The sequence below is a fragment of the Channa argus genome, chromosome 13, assembly GCF_033026475.1.
Source record: "Channa argus isolate prfri chromosome 13, Channa argus male v1.0, whole genome shotgun sequence".
NCBI classification, from domain to species: Eukaryota; Metazoa; Chordata; class Actinopteri; order Anabantiformes; family Channidae; genus Channa; species Channa argus.
Genome location: NC_090209.1, coordinates 19,360,252 through 19,383,593, shown reverse-complemented (window position 1 = coordinate 19,383,593; position 23,342 = coordinate 19,360,252). Strand labels below are relative to the sequence as shown.

General features: G+C 39.6%; 1 protein-coding gene across 3 annotated transcripts in view; it reads right to left on the bottom strand.

Annotated features, from left to right (window-relative positions):
* Nucleotides 1-768: 768 nt before the first annotated feature.
* The window catches only part of nphp4 (nephronophthisis 4), a 138,237-nt gene continuing 115,663 nt past the window's right edge, over nucleotides 769-23,342 (bottom strand). For all 3 annotated transcript variants that reach the window (XM_067525908.1, XM_067525905.1, XM_067525907.1), the window contains 12 exons: nucleotides 22,577-22,711; nucleotides 19,888-20,084; nucleotides 18,294-18,514; nucleotides 12,647-12,836; nucleotides 11,845-11,928; nucleotides 8,732-8,888; nucleotides 8,112-8,176; nucleotides 7,875-7,960; nucleotides 6,153-6,324; nucleotides 3,652-3,831; nucleotides 2,992-3,135; nucleotides 769-1,034 (listed from right to left, as the gene is read on the bottom strand). In XM_067525908.1, coding sequence (XP_067382009.1) covers nucleotides 894-1,034; nucleotides 2,992-3,135; nucleotides 3,652-3,831; nucleotides 6,153-6,324; nucleotides 7,875-7,960; nucleotides 8,112-8,176; nucleotides 8,732-8,888; nucleotides 11,845-11,928; nucleotides 12,647-12,836; nucleotides 18,294-18,514; nucleotides 19,888-20,084; nucleotides 22,577-22,711 — 1,772 coding nt within the window. In that variant the 3' untranslated portion in view covers nucleotides 769-893. The remainder of the gene's footprint in view (nucleotides 1,035-2,991; nucleotides 3,136-3,651; nucleotides 3,832-6,152; nucleotides 6,325-7,874; nucleotides 7,961-8,111; nucleotides 8,177-8,731; nucleotides 8,889-11,844; nucleotides 11,929-12,646; nucleotides 12,837-18,293; nucleotides 18,515-19,887; nucleotides 20,085-22,576; nucleotides 22,712-23,342) is intronic.

The window sequence follows — 23,342 nt, the reverse complement described above, 5'->3', positions numbered from 1 at the left end:
ACCAGGAGGGAGCGAGTGTGGGGAATGGGGGGGATTGTGTAACGCTGTTACATAACACATTGTGGATGGCCTTCTCTCTCTCTCTCTCTCTCTCTCTGTAGCCCAGACAGAGCAAGCGAAACCCCAGTGAGGGAGAGTGAGCAGGAAGGAAAGGATGGAGGTCTTAGAAGGGGGGCTGGTGTTAATGAGGGCGATCTGAGGAGAAGAGCGCCTCGCTGGAAAATCAAACCTCATTACGACGCTGTTTCTAATAACGTCGGTGATGAGGATAAGTTGTTTGGGAAGTTGGGGGGGATGCAGAGAGCAGACCCCCGGCTTGTCTTAGATTAAAACTCAGCCATCAAGTGGCATTCAAGAGGGCTTGCCAGGTAATTAAAGTCGATAAAATGTTATGGCTTTCACCCTTGGCCCAACTTCAGCTGGTTGGGGACGGAATGTCAGACACTTTGGAAGGGGACAGATCCCGATTCTGCCTTCATAATGATACTTCTGCTTCCATGCTGCTGCTTAGCTGATGAGACAGAGAAAATCACTTTTATCTTCAGTTCCTTTCAATTTCTTTCTTTCACCCAAATTTTTATGCATAAAAGTACTTTGAAGTTCAGTTTCTACTGTGCTTTAGTGTATAATTTAAAAAACTAAGTGTTGGGTTTGTGTGATTGTTCAAAGCATTTGGAAGAATGTAACTTTGCCAGCTTGTGTTGCTTGACTGATGAGACATACAACTCACATCTACAAAAAGCTGAAAAAAGCAAACAATGCATGTGATAAAAAAGCTTTTATTTGTGCGTTAACATCCGGTCTAATACAAAATTAGGCTAAGTAGAAAAATTGCAGCTCATTTTTTATCACCAGCAAACAGCTTCTTCTCCTTGTTGGAAACAAACGTCAGTTCATGAGTATCTGACTTTCACACAGAACGTCTCCTCCGTCTTCTCCTCTAGGTTGTTCACAAAGACCAGGATCTCCACTGAACCGGGGCACTGGCTCGGGGCAAATCTTAGTCCAATGGTGTAAGTCTCTCCCCCGCCAATCTAAACACAGTAAACAACCAAAAAACATACTTTGGTGTTTAAACTGACCACTCATTTCATTGACTTTGAAGCAGTTTGCTCACACTCTCTAAAGACAACATTTTAAGGCAACGTAACAAATGTCCTGTATATGAAGTGTATAGACATAGTGTTATTGTGAATTCTAAGTGTTGGTGTTCACTGCCTAGTTTAACGGGAGTTGTCTGAAACCAGAATAATTATATAAGACTACTTCACTTAAATGACTTGTGATCTTAACTGTTCCAACTTTTTCATGTTAGAACGTTAGTTTTTTTCTTTGTAATGTTTTTGGTGTCTTATATTCTGCAAAATGTATTTATTTGGTCCTTCTTTTTGTTTTTGCAGTTTTTCAATCAGCCTAGAAATCTCCTCTTGTATTTTCTGTAAAAGCCAACGGATATATGGCTCAATTTTGGGGATTTATGCAGTAATCTTCCCCAAAAACGATGCAGTATCGATCTTGGCTTTGCTTTGATTTCTAACAGCTGGTTTTACCATAGCGTGGTAGTTGTGTCAGAAAGAGGAGGGTGTCTCCACATTTGCTTAATGGCATGGGCACAGTAAATTCTTTATAAGACAACTGGAGCATCACTGACAAGATGAAAAAAAAAAAAAACAATAGCCTGTTTTCCACTCTGCTCACCTCCTCCTGTCTAATTGCAGTTCCTTCCGGACAGCAGCAGTGAGAATCTTTAATAGTTTATGTGAAGGTAGACTCCCACTGAATCTCATTCGTTTATTTGTTCATTTAAAATGCTGCTTTCCCATTCGTTTTGCCATCTTATCACACCTCAGTAAATAAAAGGCCATTGCCATACTCTTTTATATTCCTTCTGATTTGATTGGACAACAAGGAAATTATTCACTTATTCACTTCATTGTGGCAAGGTTCTCTTGGTGAATTCTAAGATGGCTGCTATTCTCATACCATTTTTATTTTTTCACAGTCAGCACAGCAGTTGAAACTTATTAGTCAAAGTTAACCACTTTCAGTTTGCGGTTCACTGGTGTGATGGATCATCAGTGATATTAAAAGTAATTGAATAGCCAACACATGCTTTAGTGTTTCTGTCTTAGTGCAGATTTTGAGAATGACACCAGGCATTGGACTGTTAGTGGCAGCAGTGGCTCAGTTGGTAGAGTGGCCACCTACTGACCACAGGGTCAGAGGGTCGCGCCCGATTCCTCCTGACCACATGTCGAAGTGTCGCTGGGCAAGACACTGAACCCCCAACAGCCCACTCCCATCGCCAGGCGCACAGCCTAGTAGAAATTACCTAAGCCCAGTAGAAATTGGGGCGGGTTTCATCAGAAGGGGCATCTGCTGTAAAAACTGTGCCAAATCAACATGTGGACAAAATGATCTGCTGTGGCGACCCTGAACTCACGGGATAAGTCGAAAGGACAAAAAACAAAAAAACGAAAAACAAACAGGCATTGCAGTGTTAAATAACCTGAATGAAAACATATCCTTTAAGTCTACTTTACTCAATTTATTGCACATAACTGCAAAAATGCGTAAGTGCTGAAAAATATAGGTAATTTACACTTAACACTGTGCCTGAATACACCCTGTATAGACAAAGGGGGAAGGCTGAAGCTGTTGCTAATCTGCTTATGTGCAGCTTTTTCTATACAGGCTGTGGAGATGAGCAAGAGTCTTTAATCTGTTCTTCAGCAGCTGCATTTCCTATAAGGTTTGCAGCTCTGTTCCCAAACCAGGGCGAGATTGTTATGAAGTATTAAAGGCTAACACTAATGCTATGCTATGCTTTCGTAAATATAATGTGTCTACACTCATCTGTCACTAGCCCTTTTCATTAAACTTAGTGTTACCAACACCATTTCCTGAAACCACTAGTCAAAGGGGATTTTGTCTTTGTCAAGAGCAAAGTTTAGATCCTCTTGGCGAAGAACTACAGGATTCTTATCTCACCTGGAATTTATCTTCTTTGAACTGGAGCAGGTCTGGATGGTCAGAGCGGAGCAGGAATGTGCGGGTGCTGGTGTAGGGATTGGTGTAGGTGATTTTCCTTGAGCTTCCATGTCCTCCCCCAACTGGGACACTCACTTCAAATGCCTGTACAGACATACATGTGTCTACATTTAGACCACATTTAAAAAAAAACAAACAAAAAAAAACAGTTTCAAAGTACTGCTATGCTACGCTTGGTGTGTAGAATTTGTGAAAAGGACTTCTGTGAAAACACGCGCATTTGAGTTACTGTACCTATGTGGGTAAGACTGATTCCAACATGCATCGACATGCTGTTTTTGACAACAGCCATAAAGATGTTGGGACTATAGAGTTGACCCAGGGAACATCAAGTGAGGTTCATTAAGCACTGAATGTTAAGTGTGAGTCATTAATGATGAAGTGAGATGGTCACTATACTGTATCGGCAGTGCAGCGTTAGTAGGTAGGTACAAACATGTACTGTACATGTTATACAGTAACTTATTGCCCGGTTAGCAATCAGAGTACATACTGTAGCTTGCTAGCTACTCTGACAAACTTATGTTAGGTATAAAGGCATAAAAGTACATACGATAGATTATTATTTGTATGTAGTGAAGTAAATGAATCTACTCTAACCTTGGACAGCACAGGCTGGTGGATGTTAAGACAGAGCAGCCAGGCGGTGACCAGCCGCCGTTGCTCCATGTCCACTGCATTCACATACAGAAAGCGGCTGCCACTACGCCATGGCTGCACCTTCAGTTGGAGCTCCTGCACTGCTGCAGGAGGTAAGACAAACACACCTTTTGGGTCCACCTACAGAGAAAAATGGAGAAAGACTAAATAAAGACTAACAGAGACAGTGACCAAAGGAGAGAGTTTGAAATAATGGAAGAAAAGATTTTTTTCAAAAAGAAATTATTACTAATTTTGAAAAATATGGAATAATGGGAAATTATTTAAAGTGTTAAAGATGGAGACAATAAAGGAAGTGTATAGATTAGAGGAGAATGTGGGTGAGGGATGGAGCAAATGAGGTTCAATGAAAAATGCAATCGCAAGTACAAGCAAAAAATGACAGAGGCAGAAGAATGTGAGAATGGGATTTACTGTGCAGCTCCTATTCAATCTGTTGAGAAAAGCAAAGCTACTCTCTGTGGTATACTTTGTGCTGTTTTATAAGACTCCTCCGATGGATTCCACGGCGTGCTAACCTGCCGAGAGTCAGATCAAAGAGGCCACTGATGCATACAGTGAAATCTTTTTCAAGTACATCTGTTGTGTTCTCAGTCAGTACCCTATTTCTTCAGGAGAGACATGTTTGGGCTGTACAGTATAGTACATGTAACTGGCTTCTGACAGTCCTTCACTTTTTTCTTATATTTACATAAGTGATAAGGTGATAAAGCTCTTTTACTGCAGCTCTGAGTGGGAAGTGCTGTCAAACTGCCTTCTCTTTTATCCTGTTATAACTAGAAAATGATTATATATTAAAGGCAGCCTGACACTCCTGAAAAATACATATGCATAATCATCAATAAAGATAATTAAGACTTTCACAAGCAGCCATGTTACTACCTCCAGCGTGATGAGCTTGTATGATTTGCATCATGGGCAGGTCCTTTCTTCCTCCAAAATAGTGATACTTTTGTAAAGCTCAATTTTGGTCTTGCACACATGGACACACCTGTCAGTCAATTAAAACATGGGTTGTCTGATACACGTGCTTGTATATTGTATAATGAATCTAGTAAAAACTAAAATCTGAACTTTGGTCCACTATTCATCATTTGATCTTAAACCTACAGTAAATGTCTCCAGTGTGCAGCAAACACATATGAATCAGCGATGCCATTCTAATATATTTGGAGGGCACTGTATGTTCAGGGATGTTGAAACATACAGGCATTGCCAATTTCTTTCAGATTGTGTCAAACTGTGTCCCAACATGATCAGACATGACTGCAGGAAATAATGGGGGAACCTAATAAAATGAAAAGAAATGACATGAAAAGGCCCATTATGCTGTCAATCCGCATTTGTGATAATGACTTGAATCCTTAACTGGGGTTATTAAAGAAGACACTGCTGCTCATACCTGCTCACCTGCTGCTAAGAGAACAATTTGCATGAAATCATTTGTGGATATGCACTCTGAAAATTGCTAATATAGGAAAATGAAAAAAAAAATGTCAAGAATAAAGCTCTTAACTTCTTATTAGATGTAAGAGTCGAGGCATCGTTTGAGCTGTTTTGATCCTACTTTTCCATGTTCAGAATGTCGCTTCCTGTTTGCAAAAGACTTGTGTGGTCAAAACCCGAAATCCTTAAAAAAATGAGGCTGTAAACGTAAATAGTAGTTGTCCATCTCTTTTGAAATAAAAACTCATATATAAATCTACAGTGCTTTGAGACTTGGCTGTATTAGTTTGGTTTTTACTGTCTCTGCTAGTCATGCAGGCAAAAACAGAACTCTTCTGCTTCTACACAAGTTCAAAATCCATATCATACCCTGGACAAACTACCAGAGCCTGACGTGCATAAAATTAACAGCGACTTGATCCACATAGACCCAGTGACAATCAGAACTGATCCAAAAAGTCTTCCAAAACACAGCACCAGCACTTGCGGCAGCATTATGTATGAGCAATTAACGAGCAGCTGCCATCTAAAAGAGCAGCGATATACTGTATGTCATTTTGCCTGAGTTTCACAGTTCACACTCTCCATCTGCCTCAAAGAACAAATTTTCTACTGCAATGGTTATGACACACACAAGATTAGAGCTTATAGGGAGCCTGCTAGGATCCACTCAGGAAGTAGGGGGAGTCTAGTTGCGTTGCTGCCACTCTAAAGAAACATAACCAGACTCTCCCTGACTTGATTAAACTAAGTATTAAGCAATTTGGACCTGGCTTGATGCAAGAGCTCGGCTGGGTCTCAGTACTAGACAGCAAATAAATCTGTGAAGTCCTTAACTCCCCACACTGCTGAGAATTCTATTTGTGATAAATGTCTCAATACAGAGACTTTTCACACACTAGTGCGCATTATATTAAATTAATTTAAGTTAATACACATGTTATTTATGAACTTGAAATACTGGATATAGTGATGAGTCTTTAAGGTGTATGTACCTCAATCTCCTGCGGATGTGATGAGAAACATTTGACCTTGCGAACCGCCTGCTTTCCCCTCAGCACCAATGACTGACAGCTCCGCTGGCCAGACACACAGCTGACATCCACCCGCTCTAGGAAATGCACGTAAATCTGCCAAATCTGAGAGGGTGCCGCCATCCACTTATCACTATAGAGAAAAACATCATCAGGAACAATTAAGCTGAGCCACCCTGGAGATGCGGCAGGAGCAGCATGAGATGGGAGATGAGGAGAGTTGATCTACTGCTGTGCAATAATTTTAATAAGCAGTCATATCCTCACCCTAACCATCATCATCCTCTAACTGCTGAGATGAAGTTAATTCAGTCTCTGTGACCCCAGCTGACTCTGAAAGCTGTGAGTGGGAGGTGATGTAGTCACCTACTCAGCCCTGCAATGTGACAACAACACTCAGGGAGAATTTGGGCATATTTGGAACAGAACTCAAGTGATGTGTGTTTTTGAGGACAGGCACAATGTCATTAATGTCTGACTAAAGCAAAGTGATATTTTAAGTGTTTTATATGCCAAACCAAAAGAACTCATAATGAATTGCAGAGATAGATATTTGGAATTTATTTACTAGGACCTGTAATCTCTTAATCACTTCCAAGTTTGTTGTGTCCTCTTTAAACAAGGGTGGATTATCTGGGCAAAAGCCCAGGTTCACTGCAAATACCTCAGTGCTGGTAACTAATTGCTATTTTGTTTGGAAATTTGCAAGTAACATAGCATCTAAGATCCTGGATCTTCAGCTAATTCTGTGGCCCTATACACTAGGTACCATGTGTGCAAATCTAGGTGTAAACTCCTGCTGTTGTGAAATGCACACTGTGCTCGCATGATACATACTGTGCTGCTAATAACCAAATCAAAACACTGGCTGATCTCTGTGTCTGGATACATAATGAGTCTGCTGTATGCACTGTGTGATGTGCATAGTAAAGCTTCCTGCATTATTGTTATTACTGTATGTCCATGTCCTGTAGAGGTTCAGGTTTTATTTTGATTGGCAGAATCCAATCCAAATCAAAACTAGTAGTGTTTTTATCTGTGTGTGCCTGATTTGTTTGTGTGTAGGGGTAATCAGCAGACAGTGGCCTTAAAATGCCAAGTAGCGTAGCAATAGGTTAAGGCAAAAAGGAACACTGATGTCTAAAAAACATGGATGTCAATGATGTAGACTTTTTTCAAAAGCTTTAAGAGGGTAAGTCCATTTAGCTCATTATTAAGGCTTCAAATATATATGTAGTAGATTTTGCTACACAGTAGACAGTACTAACCCTATTACTATGATGTATAAGCCAGCTCCACAGGAAAGATTAAGGACGTTGCAAAGAATAATCATTCTAATGCAGATCTGCTCTGCTGTAAATATGGAACCAGTCAAATCTTCATCAAACCCATCATATTGGATTTAAATGATCTTTTATCTAGGCAGAGATGCCCAAACCCACATAATGCATATTGCTTGAACCCTGATTGAGATTTGGAAGCTTGGAGACCAGGTTCTCTAAATTCAGGCAGTCAGACCACCAAACCTCCATCTGATTAGGTAATTAATTCAAGCCTGCGTGAAGAATTTAATTAGTCCAAAATAGAATGCTTCTTCAGGCTATGGTGTGTGTGTGTGTGTGTGTGTGCGTGAGTGTGCACGCGCACTGTGTACTGTTTGCCAGTTCAAAAAATAATACATACGTAAAAACCATCACAAAGAACATTTTTATGTGTGGACTGGGACTCCCTGGCACTTTCAAATACACATCCTGAGGCTCCCCTGGCACCTAGACCAAAACACAGTGAAAGACAGAGGAATTGGTGAAAGGGGGAAAAACAGGAAGAAATAATAGTTTATCTGTACTATATTTACTATCGTTCACAGCAGGGTAAAATAATTATTGTCCGTTGTCTGTTGTTGTATAGTTATTGTCTTACCAACATTCTTGTCTGGCAGATGATGTTGGGGTCACTGCAACGTACAGAAATATAGGTCTCAACATCTAGAAAGAAAAAAAATGGTTCAAAATGGATCAAAAGCTGTGGTTTGAGGTACTTGTTGTATTTAAGCGGTTTTTGTTATGAGTGCTCAAAAACTTAAGACTGATGTAAATTAATAAATGTATATAAATGACATACAATGCAATCAGAATTTATCCATTTAATGTTTCCTTCTTTATATTTACTGCTTCATTTTCAGATGTTTTCTGTTGTTGTTGTTATTGTTTCTGGCAGAAGCCGTATTGTATTGCACAATACATCCTGCTGATATTTTAGTAAAAATGCAATAAAATGAAGGTAGAATACAGTATTTTTATTATATTACATTATAAACATTTTAATAATGTTTGTGACTGTGCACATTCATACATACATATCTCCTATTTGGGAGTGAGTCACTGTAGCTAGTGTACTGAAGATGGAAATAAGAAGGAAACCAATACTAAAATGCAATAAAACAAATTACTGTATTCAATTCAGGTACGGTCAGGGGAGAGTGATGGCTGTGGAATAGAAAATAATGGCTGACGGGGGGAAACTGGCGCAGCCTTTGTTACCTGTGGGATTGTTCCAGGGCGGCAGGCGGATGGCCTTTTTAAGAAAACAGAGCTCAGGGTGGTAAAGTCTGAATGTCTGATCAACAACATGGGGTGTTGGCTCCACGTTCACCTGGCAGATGGCCATTGGTTTGCCATCTTCTGCTTTGAATGTAACCTTTGGAAAGCAAGTCAGTAGTTTCAGTGCAATACAACTTAGACATCAGTGACACATTTACACTGTCACAGGACTGCGCTGCACAGTATCTCACAGTATGCTGTGCAGTTGTTTAACATATAGATTGTAAGCAGTCAGAAAAGATTTATCTTGGGACCAACTGGGTGGTCCCAGTCTGCAGGCCTGGAAACCACTTACCATGTAGGTAAATCCAAAAGTAACCCACCTGACATATCGGTCATAAATCCTTGCTGTACAGAAAAATTGTGTGCACACAAACTTGACCCAGGATGTCAGTCTGTAAACTCTGATGGATGTTTACAGGCAATCTTTTTGCTCATCATTCATTTCATTGCACTGTGTTTGGCTGTGAGCGGATCGTTAACATCCGCACAGTCATACACGTACAAATACTCTAACGAGCATATTAGCGTTACATGGTAAACTCGTGTTTGGAGCCCCAAGTGTAAGCCTGACCTTATTATGTTCCCCGAGGGATGAACCATTTGGTGATTTGTTACTCTAAGGCTAAAATGTCAACTTTCCATACGGAATATTTTACAATCTTTATGGAAGATACCATTTAAATTATCTGTGGCTTTAATTGTAATGCTACTGTTTAAACAATCCTTACAGTTTTAAACTTTCTTTATGCTATAAGAAATTTTAAAAGAAGGGAAAATTACTGTTGCTCATTCTTAACAAGACTTTGATATCATGTAGTTCAACACACACTTGACACTTGCATTCGTATTTATTTAATAGAATATTACCACGGCATGGCGACCCCAAACTCACGGGATAAGCCGAAAGGAGAGTAGTAGTAGTAATCAGAAGGTACTAAGTAATCCGACCTCATCATCGACAGTTTTCTAGACTTTGATTTCTTCCTTCATAGCTTTCTGCAAGAATTCTTGGGGGAATTGTTTTAAATTAATAAGAGAGTCTGACTATTGAAAACATACTGTAAGCAGGAGAATTCCAACTTTTTAAAAAAATAAAAATACAAAAAGCCATAACATTATGGTTTGTACATGAAAAAGTTTTTCTGAGTTTGGTGTGGAGCTACGTGAAACCGTTGCATAGAGCCCTCAATCCCACCAAAACCCTTAGGGATGAACTGGAAACCCAATTGTAAGCCAGGCCTCATCACCCAACGTCAATGGCTGACCTCACGCAAATCCTACAGCAAAGTACCAAAGCCTTCCCAGCATATTAATATTCCTAACATATGGTTCCATACTTTTATTAGACTACAAACTATACAACACATTCTATACATAACTAATAACACATACAATGTATTCTATTAACTGTAGTGTATCATCACACATAACTGATTGCAGCTTAACACTGCAATAATTTGTTAGGTTTAAAATTAAACATAGTGCAAGAATATACTGTATTCAGCGCCACAATCTAAAAAAGTGCCTGGTACTGAAGTGGGCCCTAATTAAAACGGTTTCACAGATAAAAACGAACTGTACTCTGAAGTTAACTTTCCGCATTTTGGTCACTGATTCACAAACTCAGAAGTTGATCCCTGCCAAACAGCAGCTGTCCAAATCGTTGATGCGTCAGATTTGCAGGCCGATGCTGACCTACAGGACTGGCCCATATCTGGCTCTGGCGATGTGTGCTGAGTGACAGCAGTGCCAAAGCTGGCATCCTGACAGCTCTGCTGTTGGGGCTTGTCAGTTTTAGCGGGACCAGATTTGATCCAGACCTGACCTCTTTGACCTCTTGACAGGATTTTTGCTCAGAGCAGCAGTGCTGACACTGGCACACAAACCGTACGAATACACATACATGCTTGGCAGACTGGCAAAGATTTCATCACTCTGTGTAATGGGAGATATTCAGGGTACTGTACTCTACAAGAACAGTTGTTTATTAATATTGTATGGTACTGAAGGTTAGCAGGCAGTAATGGATGTCTTGTTTTTAGCAGTATAGAACGGGACAAAGCCGTGAAAATTAAAGTCATGTCTGTAGAGATAAACCAATATATTATAACCAATTTTTACATGGCTTCGTTAGGAACAGAAGTAATAGTTACACATGACATTGCTGGACACAATGCAAAGTCCAAATGGTCCATCCAAACAAGCACACTCACATCGTTTTTGGTTTTTCTATGCTTCTAACATATTAATGATTAGATTAGGTTGAATAAGCACAATAAGCACTTAAAATCTTAATATAACCTCAGAGTAATACTACGCTGTATATGCATGGTTCATTTAAAGTAGATTAGTCAGACGTGTCAAGTTGTCCTCCAGTCTTAGATAGTTTAAATCTCCAGCCTGAAATTTGCCAGCTGGGGAAGATAAACAATGTTCACTAAGATAAAAGTGATTTTCAGCATATAATTTTGCTTGACAATCTTGTCTGGCTAGTGTAACTTTTTAAATAGTTGACACTTCAAAGTGTTCTTTGTGTCTGAGCTGTGACTGTGTGGGAGAGGAAAGGAAGAAGGAGGAGGTGCACTTCCACTCCACAGAGAGTTGTCTGCAAGTGAATGTGTAAACTAGATGTTGTTAGACTTTGGGATGTGGCAAAAGGTTAACCTGAATAAACTCCATATAAGAAGCTTTAGTCTACAATATATGCTGATTTTAGGTGGTTTTGTCATGCTCTGTTCTACTGAACCAATCAAATTATAATTATATATCATAAAATATGTGCTGATATTGTGTAATATGCAGGTCTAGTTCATATCTTTGTCACTTCTGTAATCTTAGTACTTATGCCCATTGTTGCATGCTTGCATACTTGGCTAATAAAACTGATTCTGATCAAAGCTCCAATCATAGCAGACAAAACGTCCTACGGTATAAAGGCACGTTGCACCTAAAATCCATAGCTTTGTACGACTGGAAGCAAGAAAATACTCTAGATGCTGAGGGGCCTTTAGAAGAGTTATTGCATTAGGCATAAGTAGCACATTCTGTACCTTGATAATTTTGGCAGCAACCAGATTGGACAGATTCTTCTTAGCCACCTGAGAACTTTTGCCTGTAGGTAGGAAGCTCGGTCCCTGTAAGGTTTTATAAGAAACAATGTAATTATTGAACCTGAATATCTACCGAAAAACAAAGAGAACAGTACATCTCTGTGCAGACAAGACAACTACAAATGATCAAAGAAAGCTAACTGCAACCAAAAGGCATATAATCCCCAGTCACCAGAGCCTATGTAAATAAAGTGTTTTTTGAACTTGCCTCATATTAATTTTAGCTTCAAACATGAGTTGAATGTGTAATACGGGCCTTGATAAAAGATCACCAGTGGTTAATGAGGTGTAATGACACGTATATAAATTAAATTTCAACCTCTATCAATATTTCTCACACCGAAATCACATCACTGGAGCACTGAAGCTCAATCAATTTTAATTTTTTTCTTCAATTAAAATGTAATTTGATTACAGAATTACAATCCCGTGTGTCAAAAATACTGCATTTTGTAACAGTTAGTAGAGCATGGATTTCTAAGACAATAAGTTGATGGTCCTAACTGCTTCATGATGGTGGTTCATTTCCAAATTAAATGTTATCGGGAAAGAGAGTGATAAAGCAGTGATTGGTACCAAATCACTGTGGACACAGTGGCCACAGCCTTTAACCCCTGCCCCATTACCAACGGGCCAAGTACTGAGCAGCTGTGAATGTGTGTAATTGCATGTGATCAGATTGTTTCCATGGGAAAGAGAGGCTGACCTACAAATCAGGACCTATCCTTGGTCAACACCTTACCTGAAGGGTCATGGTGTGGTCACAGAGGAAGCTCTGGTATTTCAAGGGAATGTGGACGCTCTCCTTGGGCCGGAGGTAAACCCTGGGACCTGGGGCACCTTGCTCCGTGTGGAACATATTCTCCTCCAGTGGGGTTGGGGTTTTGGTTAGTGCTTTAAAGTAATGCCACTCCTCAGTGTTAGTGATGACACTGGATGAAAAGATTAAAGGACATGAGTGAGATGAAAGCAGGCTCTAATATACAATATATTTAAGGGACCCATCAAGGATCAGAGTTGGATATGTTACACAGTCAAAAATAAAAGCCTAACCCCTCACTGTGGAACACTGCAATGTTCACTCCATCCTATTATTAAATAGTGATAAATAGAAAAGAAAGCACATTGATGTTGCTATCATTTGTATCATAACAGAAGCTTCTTTATCTGAACAGAGTGAATATTATCAGCATTTTTTTTTCAATTCTATTGCGTACAAAAGAAAATTTACACTGATGGTGTTGTCAGTGAGTCATCAAAAACATTAAGACTCACTCTGTGGACAACAAAGAAAACATCAGTGGGGTACTATTTTGAAATTCCTATTCCCTTTTAAACAATATAATATTCACTGGGATGTCTGAGTAAGAACACAATGTCAATAATTATTACAAAAAACTTTCCACAATAAACCTATTGAGTAATTTTCGATCAGTGAATGAAGGCTGTAATCTTTTCAACATCTTGCTAAACTCACAATCATCCTATTTGGATGATTAGGCAGCAGAAACATGTCAGACCAAAACAATGACAACACTCAGATGTGACTCAAGACATCTACACAAGTCAGACATTATGGTGAGGAGATGTCACAAAACACCTGAGATTTGGAAATGGTTTGCATAACTAAAGATAGATAAACAGTAGAGTGATATCTGTTGTAAATTATAACGGCCACTTTTGCATCATTTCAAAAGAGAAAATTGTCTGCATGTGCTGCGTACCAGCAAGTTTCTCAGATAAACTTCTTGCAGTAAATATTAGACCGAACCCCAGCAGCACTTATTCTTGTCCACGTCAGAATACTTTAGATTTTATAGTTTAAGAGATGATGCCCATGGTGAAATGGTGGGGAAACAAAATATCTGATTTTACAAATGAAAATGAAAGTGGCTAACTCCAGGTATACACTTGCAGGACAAAAACATATTTCAAAAACAGTGCTGCCTCAGCTTTATGCAGAATGTAGCAGAAAAGAGCAGCTTTTCATTTTGTCGCCACCAAAGACATGTAGTCTTGCTACACAATAGTGGAATGGCTGGGTCCGCAGTTCAAATCTAGCTGGCAGACTAGGCTTTTGGGGTGTGTGGAGTTTGCGTGTTCGCCCCGTGCTCGCATGGGTTTCATCCGGTTACTCCGGTTTCCTCCCACAGTCCAAAGACTTGCATTATAGGGCAACAGGCTGAGCTAACCCCCAGGCCTAAACTGCCTTTTGTGTGAGTGTGACAGTGTGACCCTGGACAGGGTGTACCCCTCCTCCTGCCCAGCGACAATTGAGATATGCCCCAGCCCCTGCGACCTTAAAGAGGATAAGCTTAACAAGCTTGTATGTGCTTTCTTCCTCATTAATAGCATTAAAATTACATTTAGATTATTATTAATTATTATTAATGAATAATAAAATTATTGATAAAAATATATGATACAGCACTAGTTGTAGTCTTTTACCATGTCAGAGATGCACATAATAAAATCAGTGAAGGTTCAGTTGGAAAAGCATTGTCCAGACGACGGGAAAAACCTTCATCTTCTATGTTTGGCCATGGAAAACCATAAAAAATATTCTTTACATACTGGACCTAATCTCTGTAAGAGATCTGGTAATTCATCAAAAACAACACTGACCTTGCATCCTACATATGTGTATAGAGGTCTGTGAAGGGCCCTCTTCAAACCTCTACAAATGGATTTCCAGTGAGAAAGAAACAGGAACAGACAGCATATTCCAACAGTGGAAGGCCATGTCTGCACTCTTTCTTCTTTTCTTTGAGTGCACAAATTTCATGCCCAATTGCATAAGGGGGCCTGTTTCTTTAAACTTCAAAGATTCCACCCCATTGGTATGGAGAGGAAAACTTTTCTCACTAAGAGAGGGAAGGTTTATGGATTTTTTAAAGGCCCCACCTCACTAACTTTAGGAAGAGATGTCAATTCAATGAAATGTATTTGTGGATTCCCACCTGTGCATTTAGAATTCTAAACTTTCCCTGTGGCTTATCATGACAACAAAGAGTGCCTGTGGTGAGCTTCACCTCCATTAAAAACCATGTTAATTCTTTAAAAAAATAGGACAGAAAGCAGAGCTTAGAAAGCACAGAGAGGAAAACAGATAATGAGAGCGATGAGACAGTGAGAAAAGGAGAAGCATGGACTGTAACAGAGGGGCTGTACAGTCTCTTACTCTCAGCTGGCCATCAGCAATTACTCACACTAGGCTCTGCGAGGCCAAGTGTAAAAGGATTTCATGCAAAATGGATCGCAACAGGTAGCAAATGTGTCGTCCATGTCATAAGGAGCCTCTGGGCCTCTGGGCACCAAACTACTGCAGACATCAAAGTAACAGCCTCTCTATAAGCACTTTCCCTTCAAAGACTCATGTAGAATTTCACGTTGCGGGTCAGTATTTGTTTCTAAAGAGGTAAGAACTAACCCAAGGCTTTGATTATGTTCTCAGGAACGCGTGCTTTGTCAAATATTGGTTGGAATATTGACAAGGAAGTAACAGCAGAGTAAGATTCCTACACTGATGAAGCTGCAGGCCATGCGGTTTATAAGGCACAGGGGCCAGTTGTGTCGTTTGTGTACATATTGCCACGAAAACACTTGACAGTGCAGAAATAATCAAGGCTCTAAACAGAAGCCTATGGTGTGTTGCTTGCTAAGGTGAGTTATATAAATAGTCTTGGCAATTTTGATGGATTATCAAGATAGGATGAATATTGCTTGGGATACTTGTTGGCTTATGACATTTGTTGTTTGGTCAAAGCCCAGTCAGTATGTCTGTTAACTCAGCACATGGTACAGTAATACCATATACCATATATACCAATACTAATTAGCATATCAATAGCCTAAAAAACTAATTCGGTTTCTGAGGTAACTGGTAACTTTGAGTAGGACTAATGAAGTTAGATAAACAGAGAGAACATCTGGACTACTGAGAGCCCTGTGGCATTTAGATGAAAGCCTAAAATAGTGGCTTATGCTGAGCAGATTTAATATGACTAGGTTATTCTTTTTCTGCGAGAGAGTAAAAGTAGCTGCAAAGTATGTTAAGTCAGTGTAAGGTAGGCTAGTGCAAGTTGGGGCTAGAAAAGGGTTTTGCCTGTCTTCATCTGCAGCAAATTTATAACAGCAAAGCCTGGTACCTGATATCCAGTGATGGCCAGCACATCACCAGCACATCACCTAAAACAAATAATGAGCTTTGACAAGTGGCTCATTAAAGTCCAGTTATTTAATTCTGCATATCCTAACAAGAGACAATGCAGATACTGTAGATGACGGATAAACACCTGGAATTCAGATCCAAGGATTCCTCTTGAATTCTCAACAAAATCAACCTTCTGTTCTCAACAGAGATTCCAGGGACAGCCTGAAGTTTTGTGCTTGTGTGCGTTGGCGAACTGAAGCCTATTGTTTTTTTATGACACAAAAAAAATCTCCATCAAACCTCAGCACTGCTACAATAACCGTCATTGCTAAAAGTAGAAGTCAAATCTTGAAAAGCAATACTGCAGTAGTAAAACTGTATCAATCATGAAGCTCCAGTCTTTTCTACAAATACACAGTCATCCTGTGTCATGTGATGGCAGCTTACAGTGCTGCTTAGTGGCAAATTAGTCTTTAGAATGAGTCTGTAAGAACTGCAGTACAAATGGGTAAAATAATTATGCAGGTTGTTGAGCAAAATAATTAATCAGACATGTTTGCGTCATCTACACGTTTCAGTAAAATTAGAAAATTTTGTTTTACACATTATAAATATTAACAATATTTAAAAAATGTTATGTAGATATCACACTGAACATAACAGCAATTTGCATAACAGTACTGCAAATCATAAATACAATACCAGTGTGATTATGGCTGCGTTTTGCTGAGTGAATTGTCCCAATCTGAGTTAAATAAATCTGATTCTTAAAACCCACAGCACTGCAATGGAAACACACCAAAAGTAGATTGTTCGTGTATAATTTACATGTTTCTCGCTCTTGGTAGAGGTGGCAGACGGTTTGGTGTAAAGTGTCACACTGCCTCAACAGGAAATATATAAATAAATTACCAGGGCGCTAAGCTGGTGAGAGGACAGATGCAGAGATTGATGACTTTAAATTAGACTTAGAAGGCCTGTTGTTTGAGCTAATACCACAATGATTCATTCACAGTGGACTCCAGCTTTTGTTGATCAACTTAAAATATGTTATTCCAAAACTGAAGCATGAGCAGAATTTATAACAAAAGATTCACTGTGGAGATTCGAATTAGTAATGACGCTAACTGAAGAAACAAACATGCATGAATATCAAGAAGTGTTCCAGTAAACATCAACCAAAATGGCTGTTGTGCATGATTTAATTATATTTCATTATATCTACATCTGTGTCAAAGATACGTGTTTGTGCTGCCGAAGGAGCTGAAATATTCTTTGTTCACAGAACTACAGCTGGTGTGTGAAAAACACTAAAATGCTCTAACATAACTTAGGTAAGAAACTGAAAAAGTCAGTAGTGATTTCATTTAATCATGAGGACACATACGTGCGTTTGAAAGTGGGGCTGCTATTATTACTAAATAATTAATACTTTGTTTTTTTTTCATAAATAAAAGTACACACACTACACAACGAGATCTGTCAAAACAGTAAATAAATCTAGTTCAAGTTCACACATGCAAACACACTAATTAGAACACACCTACACAAATCATTTAAAAAACGAAAACAGATTGAGATGTAATATTACTGTAATTCCCACAACCTGAAAAAACATAGTCAATCAAGCAAACACTGTACTGACTTTCCATTATTGCCGCATTTGGTGTGTTTATATATTATTCATTCAGCAGTTTTTCCTGCATGTCTCTGTTTTGCACGACTGGTTGTCCATAAATAACTTAAATTACATTGTTACTTCATGCCATTTTCTCCTGATCATATAATTTTTTTTTTATATTGGATTGTCTCCAGAACATTGTTTCTACACTGTTACTTACTGTTACCTACTGCTTTGTATTCACATGGTGTGATAGGCAACCCTGGATGCCAACACGGCTAGTGTCACATGGTGGTGGGGTGGGAGGGGTGTTGGGGGCAAAGTGTGAGCACGTAGCATCATTTCTCAGAATAGTCTTTAGAGCTCCACTATCAACTTTGGAAACACATCCAGAATGTGTGAACACAGTTTCACGGTGGTGCATAGCTTGTTACGGTCTGATAATGGAAAAAGACATAAGCGCGCACATGGTCCCAGTTGGTGTGCTAGACTAAGGACACACCCAATTTTAAATATGAAACAAGTAATGCACATACACACAGGTTTTCTGCAATCAGGGGAAGGTGGGGTTCTCACCTGGAATCTACTGTAAAGCAGAAGTTTTGAGGGTCTCACCTGAGCTCAGGGTCATCACTGTGAATGGTGACCGTCTGAGGTACATTGAAAGGATTTTTAAGTACAAACTCCATGTACTCAGCAGAGCCCAGGCTGGCGTACAGCAGGTACTGGGTGGTGATGGCCTGGCTTAGCATATTTGCAATGGTCTCCACCTTACTGCGCTCTTCACTGGGTTTGATGTAAGCTTCTCTGGTCAACTGGGCTTCCTTAGTCCAATCCTAACATCAAACAACAAAGGCAAAGGCTGAAAAGAATGTCGGCACGGCACATTATCATAACATTTTTACAATGTGATGTAAAAGAATAAAACCACCATTTCAGCAGTACTAACACACTGCTATCTGATTAAACTATTGCCTACGTTAAAACAGTTGGACTCATCTTTAGTGAAGTTTCACTGGTCCCAGATTCCAAACCCGAATTGTATCCATGACATTTCAGTAACTATTCCAAGGCACATAATAAACTCCAATTATCAATATAACATTGTGATTACATGTCAGAGCTGAAACATGGTGTAGCTGGAATTAATGCTTTACAAGCATAAGAGTTTAACAATACACACTTTCCTTTAGATTTCAGTGTTGCGAACATGAAATGACCTTTTCAAAACTGTATAATAATTATATTTTTCCAGCAGATTTCCATAGAGCCAAGCTTTCCTCCAGCTTTGGAATACTATGACCAGATATTGGTAAGGTAAGGTATGGTTTTTCCTAATATTTATGTGCATCTGAGATCCAATGTAGATGGAAGAACAGAAAAGGTTTTGTGTTCATATTAGGATATACAGTGTCTGTATGTCCATAAATGTCTGTAGACTTATAAAGGTCTCATAGATGTGTCTCATTCAACTAAATACGGACCCGTGGTGTGGTACCACCTGCTGGACTCATGCTGCCAGGGATTCTGGCCAGTAGGTACCGTTGTCTTAAAAATAAATTAAACACCTCAAATTTAATTTCAAAATAAGGGTTGTAAAGTTAAGTGCGTGAGAAAATAAAATACTGAGGTTTTCAGTGTAGTTCACTGAAGTTATGCTGGGGATAAACATGGTGGAAATGAAGTCATGGCTATTAGCCCAGAAAAGTCCAATCCAAATTGAATTGCAAGGCACTTCTAAAAATCCTTTTCCTGTGAGAGCAGAACTCACTTGTATTCCACATAGAGTTGGCTGTTAGCGTGGTGTGAAGCAACTAAAACACAGGTCTTATCAGAGGAAATGTAATGTGTAAAATGTCTCAGACAGGCATGCACCACTGCCAAAAGCATGTGCACCCATGAAAGAACAAGATGTGGTTTTGGGCAGAAGAACAATTAACACCTTCCTGCACAGTCACTAAAACACAGAGGGCTAAAGGTCACGTCGCTGTGAGAATTGTAACACTGGCAGGCTGTCTGGGAGAAAATGCACGCCTCGATGAGGGCTCCCTTATGACATGTTAGAGAGCAAGAGTGAAAGCTGTTGCTCTGTTGTCTGTCTGAGATTCAAGTGAAGACGACACAGACAGACAGACTATTGCGGCTCGGCTTCAAAGATATGCAGCTATTTTTGGATCCCAACCGACTTAGGTGAAAAGATTGACCTCACCATGCTCTTAGCTGCTTTAAGTTGCCCCCTGCCCTCCCGTTGATGCACGGCAGCCATGCAGTTGAGCTTGCGGCGCTCGCTGTCAGGCTCGTTTAGGTCGTGCTCCCCCGGCATGAAGTCAGCTCTGATTCCACGTCTCAGCAATGGCACGCGATTCCCATCCATCTCCAGCCTGTGTGCTTGTGCAGCGTTCCTTGCTGTGAAGGAGAAACAGGCCGCAATCATGAATATATTTACTGAACAGTGTGGAATCTAATCTCTTTGCCATTTTGACCATATGTTCTAAAAACCTTCCAAATGTCCAAGGGAGAGCGGCGCTGACAGATTAAAGTATTGTTGGAGCACAAGAAACAACAGCTTGTACACAGTCAACAGTCCAGTCACACAACTGGCACCACTACAACTGGGCCAAAGCCCTTCTGCTGGGAAAACAGACTCTCTATCTCCTCCCAAATTATCTTTCACCTCCATTGCTATGTATCCTCTGCAAGCAGCAAAATACCTAATTAAAACACATGATTCATCTGCTAGTCACTAAATAATCTGTCCTCATTTGAACTGGATCATGCAAATGACCCATGTTCTATAACAGCGTTGACAAGCGAATTTGCCTAATCTTGCACTTTAAACAACAATCAGACATTAACTAAGCTGAAACCCAAAATCTTATGTTTGATGTATAAAAACAGCTTTACTCCACCTCCACTTAGTTTGTAGTGCGTTTGTTTAGTATGTGGAAAGTGACTAAAAGTTGCCACAAGTCTTTGACAGAAATGAGCAGCACAGGGCAGAGAGAAAAGTGGCATGTCAGTGAATCGAGAACAGGATCGGGAGATGTGAAAAGAAAAGAGCATGGCAGCGGCACAACAGACATGAGGCTTGTATAGAGTAGCTCTACATTTATTGTAAGCTCGTTGGTGACATTATCAAACTTATGACTGCACAATAAACCAAACTCATTATATTACAAAAATTACGAACCTGTTACCAACCTGAATTACTCATGGTTTGTCATGAAACCTCAACACTATTTCAGAACTGGAAAATCATACAATAGCAAAAGTAGCTGCATATGTTTAGACATTGTTTAACATTTGAGGATTATTTTTTGTTTGTTTTTTGCTTCTTCTTATGCAAATAGCATAGGTATATCACAACTTTCAATATCACTCGTGTAGAGAGCTCTACACATACAGGTATTCACAAAACTTGCAAATTATGAAAAACAAATGAATAAAACACAATACAATTAAGAAAACTGATTCAAATAGCTACTGTGTGCTACAAATATATTACTAGGGATATTACATTTCTAGTGCGTTTAGCAGTTTATCATTGTGCTGAAACTGACCCGTTTTGTTCAGTGACTCCTCCTTTCTGACTTTGTGCTTGTGTGTTTGCAGTGTTTCCTAACACAACCATGTATTTAATTGTTACATTTATTGTTGGGGTAATTCTTGATATATATTTTATGACACATGTTGCAGTGATACATAAATGCATTTCTAAAGTTTGGGAACTCGTTTGGGATTTTCGTTTCTGTCTCTGGTTTCCTCTCCTAGTATCGCTCTTTATCCCTAAACATGCTTCCCAAGTCTCCTTATCGGAAAGGCCCTGGGCCAACTGCAAGTCACCTAACGAGATAGTGTCCACTTGCACTGCTTCCTTCAAAGCTACAGGAAGACAGGAGTAGGGCAGGAAAAATGACTTCACATGCACAAAACCCAGTGCTGCTGCTCTGTTCAGCGTGGTTTACTGCAGCAACTAGACTATAGTGAAAGCAACTAGGCTCATTGTCTGTTTAAATGGCAAAGGGAGGTGAAGTGGAGAGAGCAAAGTGTGTAAGAGAGACAAAAGCAGTGGAGAGGTGGCGGTGGTGGTGGTGGGGAGGAAGGGTGAGATGGGTAAGAAACAAAGCACAGACAGGCTGTGGTTGCACAGTAACAGGAGCTCTCAATGAACGAGCGCAACAGTTTGGAGAATACATTTGAATGCACCTGTGTATGAATTATTTGTATACATGATTTACATAGCACGTTTCCAAATGCTTTTTTGGTAATAAGTATATTAGTACGTGGTCTACTACTGTACGAACAAATGTTTATGAAATAGGGAGCATAATTCTAGACCTGCCAGGCCTACTGCAAATCATTTTAACAGCAATTATCTGCTTGATTTCAACTGCTTTTTCTTTTCTGATACCTCTTTGTGTATGTTTCAGTCATAGTCTACATTGGAGGACAAATTTAGAAATACACATCAGTTGACTGGTGACAGCTTGTCTACTTGAGGAAAAAATTGGCTTCCCCAATGTGTACCTCTGCTTGGACTTGGCAAGCACACAAACACACACTCATACACACAAAATAAAAATAGGACTGTGGCTAGCCACCAGAGATGCTTCTGCAAGCTCAATTAGGCTGAAAATTGAGTGGTTCAGTGGTGCAGCCAATAGACAGAATGTGAAATAGATCTGTTTGACTTGATCAAGGAAGGAGCATGGTCGCTGCCTCAAATGAAAGGCGATAATTAAGCTGTGGCATAGAACATCCACAAACACGTGTGTTTAGACACAACGCTAAAGGTGAGTGCAGAAAAACAGAAACACAGTTAATGAAATTAAACTTAATTAATATTTTAGACTATTAAAACTGGCAGAAATCAGTGAGCTGTGGACTAAAGCGTTTACCATTGAGTTGGAGCATGTTTCTTGAGGAAAGACTTCCTCCTCTGAAGCCACTGGTGACTTCCTGAGGTATGATGATGTGAGAAAGAGATGGCCTCACGTCTGCTGCCCTTCTCCTGCCATGTTCCACTGGGCACCCTGTAAGACAGAGATACAGTCTGATATCACCTGTTTGATTACATTTACATATGAAAGCACCTTAGAACTTGCTTTTAAGTAAGTATTTACAAAAAATGTGCAATAATCATGAAAATCCACTGTATACACCTCCACACAATCTAATAAAGCAAATTGTCTTACCCTACACCTTCACCTGAAGGAAAGGCGGCAGCTGGAGAATATACAGCTATACGTTTGAAGAGTGACATAATTTTCATCAGTTTGAAGTCACCACAGTGACTTTTAAATTAAATAGGAAAAATGTGTTTTTAGTGTCGGTTTTCATCGAACATATTGGAACACCATCATAAAAAGTCACTTTTAATACTGGGTTGCAAAACCTTTGCAGTCAAGGTTTTTCAAAAGCCAGCAGCTCACAGACATCAACAGATGTTAAGTTTCTTCCTTGGTGATGCTCTGCTGGGTCTCTACTGCAGCTGTGCTCAGTTCCTGCTTGTTTTTGGACCATATTGCCTTCAGCAAGTGAAATACATGCTGGATTCAGATGAGGTGACTGACCACTCTTCTGACATACTGACAGATACATAGGTAACAAATTCATATGCCATACTTCAAACTCTAAAGAGTTTCTCTGTTAACTTAAAAATAA